The sequence below is a fragment of the Equus quagga genome, chromosome 4, assembly GCF_021613505.1.
Source record: "Equus quagga isolate Etosha38 chromosome 4, UCLA_HA_Equagga_1.0, whole genome shotgun sequence".
In the NCBI taxonomy this organism is placed as follows: domain Eukaryota; kingdom Metazoa; phylum Chordata; class Mammalia; order Perissodactyla; family Equidae; genus Equus; species Equus quagga.
Genome location: NC_060270.1, coordinates 133,641,898 through 133,658,040, shown reverse-complemented (window position 1 = coordinate 133,658,040; position 16,143 = coordinate 133,641,898). Strand labels below are relative to the sequence as shown.

The 16,143-nt window shown below is 40.8% G+C and overlaps 1 protein-coding gene across 2 annotated transcripts in view; it reads right to left on the bottom strand.

Moving 5' to 3' along the window:
• Window positions 1–16,143, bottom strand: part of PLCL1 (phospholipase C like 1 (inactive)) — a 328,751-nt gene that overhangs the window by 44,599 nt on the left and 268,009 nt on the right. For both annotated transcript variants that reach the window (XM_046657724.1, XM_046657723.1), the window contains one exon: window positions 1,628–1,703. In XM_046657724.1, the coding sequence (XP_046513680.1) occupies window positions 1,628–1,703 (76 nt within the window). The remainder of the gene's footprint in view (window positions 1–1,627; window positions 1,704–16,143) is intronic.

Genomic DNA, 16,143 nt, shown 5'->3' with positions numbered 1-16,143 from the left:
CCTTAGTTATTTTTAGCTCAACCATTTCTCAAGCTTGAATACTATAAAAAACATCACCATCATCTGTTTCTTCAGTCTTTGTGTTAGCACCCCAGAGACGGGAATCACACTTTCTTCTGGGCTGCTAATTCCATCTTTGGAAAGCTATGACTGATATCAAGCCAAAGTCTCCCTCCCTGGAAGTTCCACTCCTTGGCACTAGCTAGACCCAGACCAACAACATCTAATCTCTCTTCCACAGTGCAGCCCTTTAAATATTCAAAGAAAGATGTTAGATAAAGTCCACTAGAGTCTTCTCTTCTCCAGATTAAACATTCTAACACATTTCAGCTTACTCATAATGTCTCTTCTTTAAGGATGGTGACATCCAGGCAGGGCCACTGCATTGCACAGCTCCCTGGAGTTGAGATATGTAGGGATCTGCACCCAGGAACATCACACTCCAAGGGGGCTCGAGGTGGCCCACACGAGGTGGGGATTTACCATCACCCTCCTGTTCTAGTTACTCTGCTTTTATTAACACAGCCTAAAACCACATGAACTTTCCTGGTGCTAACATCATGACACAGCACATGTAAGGGCATGACTATGGAGCCGGGGCTTACACTCTACCTCTATTGCTAGCCAGCTACGCGAGCATGAGCAAGTCCCTGAGAGTCTCTGCGATTCAGTTTCCTCCTTGGTGGAATGGCAATAGCAAGAGTGTTTACCTCAAGGGATTGTGATGAAGACTAAATGAGTCAATACATCCAAACCTCTCAAAGTAGTGCCCGGCACATGGGAGTGCTACATAAGCATTTGGTATTAATATTTTTGTGCTTCCTCTCAACTGAAACATTTAAGCCTGCAGGCCAGGCAGTGAAGAGCACTATTTTTAAAGTTTGGTCTGGGTTCAAAGGTCAGCTCGACCACGTGTTGATATGGGATCTTGGGTAATTCACTCAATCTCTCAGAATCTCAGATGCCTCATCTGTAGATTGGATGTAACAATGATTACTTTGCAGAGTTGTTATGAGAATAAATAACACTGTGTATGTGCTTAGTATATCACATGTAAATAAATCAAGCATTCGTCATATTGCCATCTTCCTCATCAAAATCATTATTGTGTGTGTGTAGATCAAGGAGAATGTGAATCCAAGAGAGAGAAAAGTGCAGGAATGTGAATGAAGGTGAACTTAAGCAGAGGTGTGCCCTCACAGACACGTGCCCCATCCCACACTTAAAGGAAGAAGAAATCTAAATCTAAAATGAAGACTAATAAATGAGGCAAACATCTAGAGTATTAATAGGATTACGGTTCAAACTGTAAAAATGAAGTGGTTCTAAGGGGTAATGTGTAGTAAAAGGCTTGATAGGCTTCCAAACCACAAAAGTAGATTCAGAACCCTCACCTCTCTAGACATCTTCAGACACCACCCCCCTAGATACTCACATATAGCCCACCTACTATCACCTAGATTTCTCTTGTACTAAACAAAGACTTATGTTTAACTCAGCATATAGTTAAAATATGACATAAAATATTTCAATTTTAAGAGTAAAAGCAGAAACTTTTAAAATCTGCCAGGAATTATCATTAAGGTTTCTAAGCAAAATAAGGGAGGGGGGCAACTGGGGAGATTACCTGATTTCTGACACTGCACAATCTTTTCCTGGACTGTATCTGCCATTTCTATGAGAAACCGGCTCTCTTGAATCATCTGTCACAAAATAAGCATAAAAATGGTGGCTGTTAGAAGTCCTTAAACTGGCTCATTGGAAAGATGACATACAGGGAGACACACAGGATGCTGGCAGTAATGGGGAACCATGGCCTTAACCACAAGAGAAGGGAGAGGGGAGGACAATCTCTGCTCCAACCTCCATCCATCCCAACACTACACGTAGAGTCACCTACCTTACGATTGCTCCAGTTATGTAACATGCCTGGGACACCATGGGTGCCAAATAAATAACTAATGAATCAACGCATACACATTTTTTAAGTTCCAGATCACCACATTTATGAACACCTCTTATTCCATTCCCTCACCTCAAAAGTTACTGCAACATCAAGGCAAGTGGCATTGGAACAATAGCAATGAGAATCAGAATAGAGAATCACCTAGTGATGAGCTAAAGGACTCCTGAACACATCAATGAAGCTGGGAGCTTGGATTTGGGTGGCCCAAAGATGGTAAAGGTCTGGTTCTCCCTCTAGAAGGGCTCCTGCTCCATTGGCAAGAATGAAGAGTGGGTCAGATGTCAGAGGAACTAATTCTGCAGAGTTTGTGGGCAATAACACGGAAATGGCTGTCCCTGCCTTCCATGTTTGGGTAGAAAGCAAATATGTCCAAGAGGTAACTAACATACTGAGTAAAGTAGGGGAAACAAGACAAGTGTTGGAGGGACAGAGAAAGAAAATCTGTATGTGAAGAAGGGGCAAGATGAATATTGGTAAAGAAGTTGTGATCAGAAATATAAGGGATTGGGGCCTTTGGAAGAAGTGACTAAGAAAGGCAACCAATAGGCAAACTAACACTTCCTGAATTTCCAACCACTCTCCTACTCTCAGTAAATGTCCCATTTCATCTGGCCAGTCCATGTTTTATGTGTCTGGCTCAACATTCTGAAGGGAGTCCAAGGCAGAATCCAAAGTGGACACAAAAGGTCTTGAGCAAGACATTTTTCATAATTCGAGGCTGTTGAACAGATTGTAGCCTTATAGGATCACTTCCAAATACAAAGTGGTTTATGACTACAAATTTTCAAATGGAAAAGAACATTGGATCACAAATTTTCAGTGCCTAACAATTCCATAGGAGCAAAATCATACCATTCATTCATTCAGCAAGCACCTGTTCAGCAGCCACGATGTGTAAGCACTGCGGCAAGTGCCTGGGTCTGATGCATTGATGAGCAAAAACAGACAAATCCCTATCTCCATGCAGCTCAGTCTACTCCAATGAGTGAATGAAATATGATTGATTAATTCAACGAAATAGAATTCAATTACTCATGTTTCCTGCCTAAAGTGATAGTTCAAAGTGACTTATTTGGAGGGCTAAATTGACTATCAAAACTGTAAAACTAGACACCCAACAAGGTCTGGACTGAGTCAGACTTTTTTTTAAATTATTTTATTGAGGTCATAATAATTTATAACATTGTAAAATTTCAGCCGTACATTATTATTTTTCAGTCACCATATATACGGTGACTTTACCCTTTATGCCCACATCCCAACTCTCTTCCCCTCTGATAACCACTAATCTGTTCTCTTTGTCTACGTGTTTGTTTATCTTACACATATGAGTGAAATCATACAGTGTTTGATTTCTCTGTCTGGCTTATTTCGCTTAGCATAAATCCCTCCAGGGCCATCCATGTTGTTGCAAATGGGATGATTTGTCTTTTTTTATGGCTGAGTAGTATTCCTTTGTGTATGTGTATATATATACCACATCTTCTTTATCCATTCATCAGTTGATGGGCACTTGGGTTGCTTCCATATGAGTCAGATTTTTTAACTGCATTAATTAACTCTTTCAACTGCCAAGAGGAATTGGAATACTTGTGAATAACAATTTATCAAGTGGCTAACAGTAGCCCGAGTTACTGCAGCTTCCACGTGAATGAAATTTACAGGCAGAGGAAGACTTCATATGAGGGCAGTTGGTTTCAGTCTTTTCTAAGATTAGCATCCATACATGCAACATTGAGTTTTTATACAATATTTTCGAAAGTTACCAGATGTCACCATTAATCAAGTAGTAGACAAAATGAGTTTTCATGAAATTCAAGCAAGGGAAACATTCATAAAGAATGGACACATTCGGTGACTTTACCATGAACAAAAGAGATAATATACTATACATTTTTAGAATCAATTTTAAGGCTAAAAGGAGCTTAGTTATCATGACCACCCCCTTAATTTTATAAAAAAGGAAACTAAGACTTACAGGACTGAAGATTCTTGTCCAAAAAATGGAGCTAATTAATGATCAAGCTGGAACTAAAATCTGGGTTTCCTGGCATCCACTTATTTTCATAAAAATAATAGCACCCCTCTGATTTTGTCTGGCTGGGCCATGCTCCATGAGAGAATGCATGCCTTCACATATATGCAATCTTCTGAGCCTGAAATACAGCGTTCCAAAGTCACCTTGCCCGGCCCGACTTGAGGGCATGCCCATAACCAATCCATTTCAACCAGACTCCAATGTATCCTTTTAAAGAAAAAAAACTCTTTACCTATTGATTTGTGGCCAGGTTTCTTTGCCATATTTTACTAAGAATCTTCTCAGCATTGAGTACAAAAGGAATACAGTTCCTGCATCCAAAAATGCCAGTCTCTTTGGAACACCCTGAAGACGAAGTGGCCTCTTCACCAGAGCTAACTCTCCCTCCTAGACTTTGAATCCTACCTCTGCCTGCTTCCCCAGGAACCGACTCCTAATAGCCCCTTCCTTTTTTCATCTACAATCTCTGCCTCTCCCCTGGTTTCTTCCCTTCTCCAAATAACATCTTCAACCTTAAAGTAAGCAAACAAAAACAATAACAAAATATTTTATTGGCCTTTGAATGGTTGTCCTCATCAATTCTTCCTTAAAAAACCTAGCCCATGCTCATTGCTTTCACTCAGGCAGGACTCCACCGAGACCCTCAAAGTTTAGCCTTGGCCTCATCATCAACCACTCCCTGGCCAATCGTTGGCCCTCATTCTCTCCAGCTCAGCAGCTGACACCACTGATCATCCCTCCTTTTGACTTCCAGGACCCTGGTTCTTTTCCTGCTTTGCTCTCTCTGTCTTCTCTACTGCTTCCTACTCCTTTATATCCATACACGTAGGGATCCTCCAAGTGCCCTGGCCTCAGCTCTCCATTCTTTCCCTTCACTATTATCTCTCCTCTTGGTAATTTCGTCCATTCCTAGAGCTATCAAATATTGCACCCACGGAGATCTGTTCAAAGCTAATGTCTCCCACCTTGGCCTCTCTCCTGAATTCCAGATTTATACTTCCCATGGTCTACAACAGTGGTTTCCAAAGTAGGGAGAAACATGCACTAGGGGGTGAGGGCACATGATAGTCCATTGAGGTGTGAGAGGAAACAACGAGGACTTTTATTCACGTTTATTTTTATCTGTACAATTAGAAAAGACGTTAAGCTTTGCAGATTGATCCTGGTCCCGCACCAAATGAAGATCATGTGTTTCCAATATGGTAAGTGAGGTAAGAAAAGGTAAGAAGGGAATTCCACATTGGAGAAGGCTGATAGCAACACGTTTATTTATTAGTTTCCACCAGAATATTTCAACTTACATATGCCTGAAAAATAGTAAAGTAAATACCACTTATATCATCTTGTTCTAAATAAACAAAAGCTTCCCAATATGGATTCCTGAAAGGAAAATGAAGATAACGCAAGCAAAGTAAACAACACAAACATGGCAGAGCAGCTGCTCAGCCTGTTCCAACCACAATTTCCTCCTCAGCAACACTGAGAACTGAAAACAACGCAGGCTGATCAGATCCTACCTGTGCAATCACACCAGGAGAGCAAGAAGATTTTTATTATTCATAAGTAAAACTATTTTAAAATCCAATGCTAATTTCTATCTTGATGTTCTATACTGTATATATTGGTATGTTAGTAAGTTATATAGTTTATGAATGAATAAATTCTCAAAATGTTTTTACTGAGGAGTTGCCTGTGCTGGGGTCCTCTCTGTTCGCCCCTCCAGATCCACTCTCAGCCATGCTCTGTGCTGAGGCAACATCAACCAGGCTCCACGGCCTCTCATTTCTATTGGGATCAGCCAATGGGAACCAGCAGCAAGCAATCAAGGGCAGGAAGCAGGAGGCAAGAGGGTTTAGGGTAGTTACTCCCTTGACCATGACCTCGCTGCTGGACTGCAGTTGATAGCTTCCTCTCTGCAAGGCCACAGCTCCTGTCAGGTGGCCCTTCTCTGGGAGGTACAAAGAGTACTGAGTGCCAGGAATGGCTCCTTCCCCTTACCCCTCTAGGCCTGGGAGTGATGACAGCTCTCCACCATTGCTCAATCTGGGGTGCTCACCATCCACTGTTGCTTCCTAACCCTTGCCCATGCTTTTATAACCACTCCCCCATCTTTAGTCACCCTTTTAGAGTGTGCTATCCACGAAGAGTCTGAGACAGTGCTTGATCCAAAAAAGTGGAGATGCTTAGCTACTAGATACATGTACCCCTAATTTCCAGCATTCTCTGTCTCCCCCAGACACCCAGGCTCAATCTCAGACATCCTTCTTGCCTCTATTGCATCCAGAAGGTGAGCCCCCACGTTGTCAGTCATCATCTTGCCTCTCCTCCCACTTCTGTTTTTTTTTTAAGATTGGCACCTGAGCTAACAACCGTTGCCAATTGTTTTTTCCTTCTTCTTCTTCTTCGCCCCAAATCGCCCCAGTACATAGTTGTATATTGTAGTTGTGAGTGCCTCTGGTTGTGCTATGTGGGACGCCACCTCAGCGTGGCCTGATGAGCAGTGGCATGTCTGCGCCCAGGATCCGAACCAGCAAAACCCTGGGCCGCTGAAGCGGAGCGGGTGAACTTAACCACTCGGCCACGGGGCTGGCCCCTCCTCCCACTTTTATCCCTTTGTTTTCTTCTTTACCACAACACTCCTGGTTTAAGCCTTTATTCTCACTGCGTGGACCATCTTTCAAAGTTTAATTATCCTTCCAGAGGCAGCTCAAATGTCAACTTCAAAAATATTTTGTGCTCCATTTCATCCTCCCCGGCGCATCCCCCATCCCCCCAACACTAAAAAAATGAAATATCTCCTATTATCTCCCCGTTCTCACAAAACTGCATTTGAGGCTCAGAGGTGGCTTTGCTTCCATACTCTGCTACCAGCAGGTTCTTCCCACCTCATTCCTTCCAAATACCACTTGCAGAATCATCTTCCAAAAGCAGAGCACTAGTTACCTCCTGGCTTTGTCACTGTCTCCCTTGCCTATTGAATGAAGTAAAATGCTTCTAACCTAGAGTTTGAGACTCCCTTTGACCTCAGCAGCCTTCCCCCTAATGGTTCCCCCATTCTCCTGGATCCCAGTTTACTTGTGTGAATCACGCTTCTCCAAACACACCCTCCTCATTCCTCCTTCTACACAGTTCTTTCTACCAGGGAAGTCTTCTTAAGCCATCTCCCCTGGTCAGAATCCCTTCAGGCTGCAAAGCTCACTTCAACGCCCCCTCTGCGACTGGTGTCCTGATTTCCCCTTCCCTCCCCCTCTCACCTCCAAATTCCAAGAACATTCTATTTTTTCAGTCTGTTTACAAAATTTTTTATTTTCTATCTTAAATTACAATTGTTTACCTATATTACCTCTCACCCCTCAATTCCCCAGGAAACTGTAATTCCAGCAGAGCAGGGACCCCATCTTATTCACCTCTCCATCCCCAGATCCATCATCCATTTGTACAACCACTTTCCCCTATCTTTCTTGGTGATATTTATTTCTTCTGTGTACGGACTACTCACACATGCACACACAGTAGAATAGGTTATTTATTCTCGATCACTTCTCAAACCTAAAATTGTCTTTTTTGAACTCTAATTTCTCTTATTGTCTTGTTTTTTGCTCCAAGCTTCTCCATTTTTCTATAATCTTACATGTTCTTAATTCCTTTTCAAATTGAGTACTGAAAAATAAAGTTTTTCACAGGATTATACCTATAAAAATATAACACTCAAGTATCAGAAAAAATAAATTTTAAACTTTATTACTTATTTGAGGTAAAATAAATTCAGGACCAAAACATACAACAAACCCTATGATTCGAGTTCTCTTAAAAATCCCCCAAGTAAACATTGTGAACCCCACTGAGTAAGTTTGTTTTCCTGTTGTCTAACAGATGACTTCTTAAAGAGACAGTGAAGCGTGAGCCAGCCTTGAACACAGAAGAGCATCACCTGGAGATCCCTTAGAGGGTGACAAATAAAAATGGCAAGTAATAGGATATATTGGAATATATGAGGAAGCCATTTGGTGTAAACCTAATTCGGCCTCATCTTGTCTTTCCAAAAGGGCCTGACTGTGACTGTTGAGCATGCATTGTATATCTGCTTTAGAGATTCCCTATGGCAAGAACAAAGGCCCTTGAGATAAAGGTGCAACTTCCCTCTCCCTCCCAACGTTGGCATCTCCTGAAGGGTTAAGCATCTTTCCTTAGGCTAGAAACTGATTGCTGTGCTCACCTGTGGCCGCCCAGCTTGATACAATAGACTTGCCTCCTGCTACGCCCACCAAGATGGCAGACCCACTACCTGCTGTGTCCATCAAGTGCTGTGCCGACAGGGCAATCTTGTGACTATTGTGGGAGGGACATTTCAATCATATGTGAAACACCCTCTTTGAGGGTATATAACCACCCACTTCTTTGGAGTGCTCTGTTCCTTTGTGGAAAGACTCTCCCGGGTTATAATCCTAAAATTTAAGCTCAGAATAAACTCAACCAAATTTTCATTTATAGATTGGTTATGGATTATTTTCGTCGACAACGGTAACCTGAAATCCCTTAGTAATAAAAGTCACCACTTTTACTCTAAAACACCTCATCATTAATAGTCTCAGAACATAAAATCATTGCTCATACGAACTTTTCTCATAAGAGCATTTGATCTTCTCTATGATAACAGCTTCTACTGTATTTAGAAGAATAATTTTATTCCATTTTCCGCAGTCAACTTTCAATTATTAGTAGTTGTAGAGAAAACAAATAAGATGGATGGATGAAATGTACCAGACATTCCAAACCACATTGAAATCAACAATTTCAACCTTTCCCCCTCAGCTCAGTCATTTATCTAAGTTGTTAGGAAGGAAAATGGTTGATTTGTGTTTCATCTCCTTCCTAGGTCTCTACAGATCCTGACAGAAATGAAATACAAAGTGCAAAAGCCAAGGAGAGAAGGTGAGAAGCGTGTCTTCAGATAATCCCCCAGCTGGGTGGTCAGTACACTTAGCCAGCCAAAGCTGAGCTGACCCAAACAATAGAATCTGGCAGTGGCCTGATTTACATATCTGATGTCTCAGCCTGAGCCCCTAGTTGCCTTTGGGGTTGTACTAATACAAAGAGTTTTCCTCTGGTTCTGTCACATGAATATCTCCTAATGGATCTCATTTCCTTGCCACCACTTTGAATCTAAAAGAATAGAGGACTTAGCAGGACAAACGTCAGCTTACTTTAAGCATGAGATGTGTCCTGAACAGGGGTGAGTAAAGTCGTCAGTTAATATCAGAATCATTTATTTTAAAATGAAAACTTTACAGAAAGGGAATGTTTTTAAAAGTAATGTTTTTGCTCAAGGATGGATTAAATTGTCCAATCTGTATGAAAAAAACCTGTCCTTCCAGCTTTTCTCCTATAGGAATTTTAACTAATTGCCTTGGATCATTGCAATAGTTACAGAGTCAATGTAACTATTTAATGGAACTGAAGAGATGAGCTTTCATCGTCATATCATGACTCATAAACCTTCCATAGATTCCAATTTTCTCCTGAATTATATCTAAATTCCTAGAACCACAGAACTTTATATTTAGAAGTCACCTTAAAGACCATGTATCATGGACAATCCCATTTTACAGGTGGAAAAAACTGAGCCCAAAGTTGACTTGCCTAAAGTCACATAGCTAGTTAGTGAAATAGTTTAGACTAGAATCCAAGCATTCTTGAGGAACAGACCTAAGCTTATAAGTTGTTTTGTGATACAGATATTATACTAAAGTGTAGAATTCCTATTGCAAGTGCAAGTTGGTGATAAACATTAATAAAGTAGAATTCACCAAGTAAAGCATCGTGAAAACAAGTTTTTGCCATGACTGCTTCTCCCTCCAAGTCTAATTTGCAACATGTATCAACCGTTATAGATATTCATCCTATAAAACCTAGAAGGAAATGTACTTACTTGAGTCCACTGCTTTTTTAGGAAGGAGTTGTCAAATTTGGAAAGGCAGTCACTTAAGAATATGTGAGTCAATAAAAAGCCAATCTATTCTAGAACTATTTTGTTCTCTCCTCTTAAGAAGAGCAAAATAATTAATCTATCTCTCACCTTCCTTTTAATCAAAACACTAAGTTCTAGTTTTTGGTTCTGTAGTGGCTCATCTGTTCAGATTGCTTGAAATAAGACTTGAATTTTATTAAACTTGGTACATTTTAAAAATCTGATTGCTGTTACATATATATCTCCTAACTAGAATGAAGATAATTTCCTTCAATTTTTAATTTCCTTAAAAATTTTAAATCAGGGGCCAGCTCGGTGGCTCAGTGGTTAAGTTTGCACATTCCGCTACAGCGGTCCGGGGTTCACCGGTTCGGATCCCAGGTGTGCCCATGGCACTGCTTGGCAGGCATCCCACATATAAAGCAGAGGAAGATGGGCACGGATGTTAGCTCAGGGTCAGTCTTCCTCAGAAAAAGAGGAGGATTGGCAGCAGATGTTAGCTCAGAGCTAATCTTACTCAAAAAAATAAAAATAAAAATAAATTTTAAATCAGATGAATAAAAGCATTGTTAACAAATTGAAATCTTTTGTTTTTAAGCAAAATCGATCCAATCAAGAGCGTTACTTTTCTGAGCATTTGCAAGCTTAGTGCAAGTCCGCTGCCTTTGTTGTATGCAATGAAGTATTTTCAGTCCTTGGGACTAGCTCTGAGCCACAATTCCAAGCCTGATTTATAATGGCACAGGACAAGAGAACTTGCACAGAGCAGACCACAGGACATTGTCTCCACACTCATGATAGTGACAGGATCCACCTCAGTGAGCTGCTTTCTGCGTAAAGGGATCGTTTTGCCTTTTCTTTTCTCTAGTTGTTCTGTTTCCCAAACAGTTGTCAGCCATATCTTGAGTAATCATTAGAAATGTTTGTTTTTATCCAGCTATGATTAAAATTTAGCTCATTCATAAAATTACCAGGGGACTAACTTTCCTGAACCTTCTCCAGAATTTTCGGGCCAATTAACTACCTTTAACTAAAAGGTTTGCAAGGACTTGAGTATTTGAGAAGGCAAAGTGAATTCTGAGGATGTATATTCCACAAAGGAGCCAGCCTGAATACTCGCTTATTGACGCATCTGGGATATCCAGTGTCCTTGGGACCCTGGTACCAAGTGGAAATGTTGCCAAGACTCAAGATGCTGACAGTTCCCACATTATACAGAAAATGAATCAGAAGACATTGCCACACCCTCGACTGAAGGAAGTTTCAATGCACTAAGGGTAGGACATCTTGTTTTTAAATAGCCAGCTCTGCTTGAGCACATGCCAGCAGGCTGTTCTTTTTCTGGGTTCTATTATTATACAAGCCAATATACTTTTTGAAATGCAAACTAATATAAAGTTCCACACAAACTTCACAATAAGAGAGAGGGAGGGAAGGAGAGTATCTTTGACTTATCTGATTTCAATTTATTGATTTCAATAAGCAAAACTATGCTGGGGACTGCAGACATTCCTCCAACCTTTTCCTATCCTAAACTCAATATATCTTGGTAAGAACACTGACAGGAGAGAATGTATTTAATCCAACCCATTACACTTGGCTTTATTGTGATACCTGCCAGCGTACTGGTTACACTAGAAGAGTGATTAAAGACAGCGGTTGGCTCTTTTTGCTAGACTTCAAGACGTACTAAGAAATGAACAACTGCCCTCCAGATCACACCCCACTGACGCAGTAAAAGATTAAATCACCCTTGACTTATGTCCTCTAGATTGTTTCCACTTCTTTTTTATCTTCAGAAAATCAGTTGCGCTTACGGTAGTAAAGTTTTAACTTTTATGTTAATGTTAAATCATTCGGCACGGAAGTCACCTTTGGAGAATGCTTTGGGTTATTTTTACAGTCACAATCTCCTATAACTATTCCACCTCGGAATGCTACATTCCAAACACTAACTCTCCAAAAGTTCTCACATTCATTTAAAACACTGCAAAGAACCAAATACGTTAGACAAATGCTTCTTGACTATGCATGAAAAATCAGACAGCTGAGAATATTAGAAGAGTAAAAATTCAGCTATCTAAAGAAAAAATTATAGAAAAGTCCAACGATATTTTTGTTTAAAAATTATTTGCAAATAAAATTCTGCTGAGCATGAGGTGGGAGTTGGGGGGGTGTATTACAAGTCACTGTAAAAAGCCCATCACAGGCCTCAACGTCCTTAGACTCCATCCAGCCCAGGACTTAAAACGCCATCTGGTCCACTCGGGACCCTGTGTGTCTCTGCTCCTTCCCTTTTCAGGTGTAAGTCCTGCCTTCCCATCAGGACTTCCCGCTCCTCCAGGGAGAAATTGTGCTTCATACCATTCCTTTCCCCCAGCACCCTGCACAACAGCGGGCGGCCAAAATGTCTTTGTTGAGCTGGCTAATCAAAAGCCTAAAGATACACACAAAATGACATGTCCAAGGAGAAAGCGGTGTTTTAAAGTGCCAAATATTCATGTTTCCATCTCATTTTACTCATATTTCTCTTGAGTCAAAGAGCTGTCATGCTTCGCATCATGGCTATTTGTGCTGATACCTTCTCTGCTTATTCATCTCCGTATTGCACAGAATCTACTAAAGTTCTTTATACATGGTATGTATCGAATGTCATGAATAAAGTCAATGAATGAATCTTTTCTTAATAAGGTAAGTTTTGCGAGAGGTTAGGACTTTGATTGATGGAGAAGCAATTAAGGCTAGGAAGGCATTCGAGGTGGCACGGAACATAGAGAAAAGGATGGATAATGAAAAGGATGCAGAAGAGAAATCAGGTTGCCTGAGGAGAGGGTTCAAACAGAAGCAAATGAGCAGTGGGGTTTCAAACAATCCGCACTGGGGGTGAGGGCTTTGCAAGGTGGCCAAACATCAGATGCAGAATTTGAGGATGATTATTTCAGTCGCTGAACTAGGGAAAGGCAGAGACTAGATGGAGGACTTCTCAGCCTGCTGAAAAATTCAGGCAGGAGGAGAAGAGAGAAGCGTAGTCAATGTAAGGAAATGGATACACACGAGAAACACCACAAGGTAAGAAGCAATGGATCTCATTAATATTGAAGAGTAGGTAACAAGACCTTACTGGAGTTACTATGGAGAGAGAGAACATTCAGAAATCATTGGGAGGAACTGAGGACCGTTGGCACGGTGGTCTCTCTCACAGTGGTCAGATAAGGGTCAATGAGTACCTAGGAAATAAAAAGATGAACCCAGGTTTTGACATATTAGATGGCTGTTGTTTGTTCTTGAGACACCCAGATGATGTCCCATAATCAAATGTAGAAACGTGACTAGAGTAAATGTTAGGGCTGGGGCTCAAGACAGGTTTCAAAACTAATATTCAATCTACCTGCATAAAAGCACTATTGTAAAAAGAAAAGAAAAAAGTCAAACCCATTCAAACAAACTAATTTTGATAGCGTCCTACTGAAACCACAAAGTATTTTCCAGTGTAATCACCAACCATTACCACCTCAGTTCAGTGATGAGTTACATAAGCACATCACCAATCACAGACTCACATGCCTGCGATGGACGGTGCCTGGTGGCCTCTCCTCACTGTCAGCCACCAGAGCACAGGGTCTGCTGGACCTTCCACGGCACTTAACACCGCGGCTGGCACGTGGGAGGAGCTCAGCAGATGTTTATGAAATTAAACATCTCCATTCGTGGCTCTAACACTAGGCAACTCTTTCAGCAACCAATATTCATTTTTAACAACCTCAAGAATAAGATTAATCCTCAATGATAAAAAAAAAACGCACCTCACATCATATCACTTCTATTAGCAAACATAATTATGCTGCATTCACAGCCTTAAAAGACTTAGCAGTGACTCTATGACTATGCTACCTACTTCAGTGGTGTATTTTCTCAAAAAGTGGAAATCCAGAGTGGGGAAGTGATGCTCGCTCTTCGAGAGGCCTGAGCCAAAAGCCATCACAGCGCAATAAAGGGATCAGGCACTTAGAAATGGTGTTCTGCTCTTAAATTAAGTTCTTGGGAGAGGTTCTGAAAAACTGCCCTGATGACCACAGAGAGACTGAAACGGCGCTGGGCGAGCAGTCCCCTGCGCACAGCTCTCCTCCGTATGTCCCTAGCCCAGGAAGGAGGCGTCAGTTCCTCCTTCAACTTATAGGGCCTGTTCTACTTGTCTGAGTTATTGATTAATAATGTTCCCAGTTTGCTTTAGTGCTTTTCAGAAGCTGTCATATCCCACCTCTGGCTGTGACATGTGCTTGATACCAGGAAAGTCACCTCTGCTTTCATTGCCCTAAATATCAGGCAGGCATTTATAAGGCTATATCCCAACTCAGCATATTAAGGGAGACTGCAGACAGGACTGCCTTTAGGAAAAATGGCAATTCCTTGAGCAGCCTCACCTTCACCCTACCCAGGCTTGGGGAACCCTCAGTCATTAGGATCTCTTCCCTTCCCAGGTAAAAACCGGCTGGTAGGACAGGATCTGTGAAATTCATTTGAAGGTACAAATTACTGATAACCCAATGTGTTACTACTCACAGAGATTTTCTTTGCATTTTAAAAGAGATAAAAAGGCTTAAAGAAATTGATTGTAATTTGGAAATTTTGAGTACCAGTGGGCAGATAGAAAACATATGTTTTAAATAAGATATGGAAAGGGGAAGGGGGATGTCTCCAGATATTATGCTGTGGAAATAAGCCCACTCTACTACAAATGTATTAGGGTTTTGATTACTTGATATCAACACAGATGCTATAATAGAATAATAATTACAATATTACTATTAAAATGACTTTAAGACTGAATTTTTAAAACTCTCAAGAAGAAATATTTCCAAATATTAAATTAGCTAGTGTTTGGTAAGAAATAAGGACAACTCAGCTCATTAGGGAAAAGCTCAATGTAGAAAAAATCCGTACAGAGAAACTCATGGTCAAGGTTTGCTAGAATATTCTCATTTTCTTTCCTCTTGATAAGCAGTAGAGACTGATATACTCAGGCTGGCTTTCAATATGCGAAGATTACCTGGTTGCCTGATTTGTTTTCTTTTGATACCGAAATAAGCTGAACATTCCTACCCCTTTGGAAAGGATTTCAGGTTTTTTATTCTAAACATATTCTATATTTTTTTAGGAGTTACAACTTTTCCTTTTGGACGGCATCTATACAGTTCATTACCATTTCTGAGAAATCCAAATGTTGCAGCAACTTGAGTCTAAGTTGAACAGGCACGATGTTCATTTTGGAATTACTGCCCCCACACCACCACCAGGCAATAAACCCCAGATCTGCCTTCTGCCTTAGTCATCCAAATAAGCTTTTATTAATAGTCTGTAGGGGGGGTTTTTAGACTTTCTTTTTATGAGAAGTTTTAGGTCTACATAAAAATTAAGGAGAAAGTACAGAGAGTTCCCATCTACCCTCTCACCCCACCTCCACTTTTCCCTCCTGCTAACATCTCACACTAGTGTGGTACACTTATCACAATTCAAGAGCCAGTATTGACACCTTGTGATTAGCTAAAGTCCATAGTTTACATTACTGTTCACTCTTTGTGTTGTACATTCTATGGGTTTTGACAAATGCATAATGACAGGTGTCCACTAGTACAATGTCATACAGAATAGTTTCACTGTCCTAAAAATCCCTTGGGCTCCAGTCATTCATCCTCCCTCCCTTCCTCCACCCTGCCCGCAGCCCCTTGCAACTACTGATCTTTTTACTGTCTCCATAGTTTTGCCTTAGTCTCTAGGTTTTTAACTGTATGTCTAAGACAGGGAACAATTTGGCTAGGGTGGTATCATAGGAGTAAAACAAGGGGACTTAAAGATTTACCATAAAACACATTCAATTATAGCATGGGAACTACACTATTTTCACCAACAACAGATGCCTCTATTTACTTTTTATTCAACTAACATTAGTTGATAACATACTATGTGCCAGCACTCTTTTAGGAGCTAGAGATAATGGTAGTAAAGAAAGATAGACAGGGTCTCTGCCCTCATGGAGTATACATTCAAACTGAGAGGTAAAGGAGGACAGAAATTAAACAAAAAGTCAAGCAAAATATTTTTCATTCTTGCTATGTAGGACTATGGAAATCAAACAGGGCTATGTGATAGAGTGACAGCTGGGGACAGCAGTTA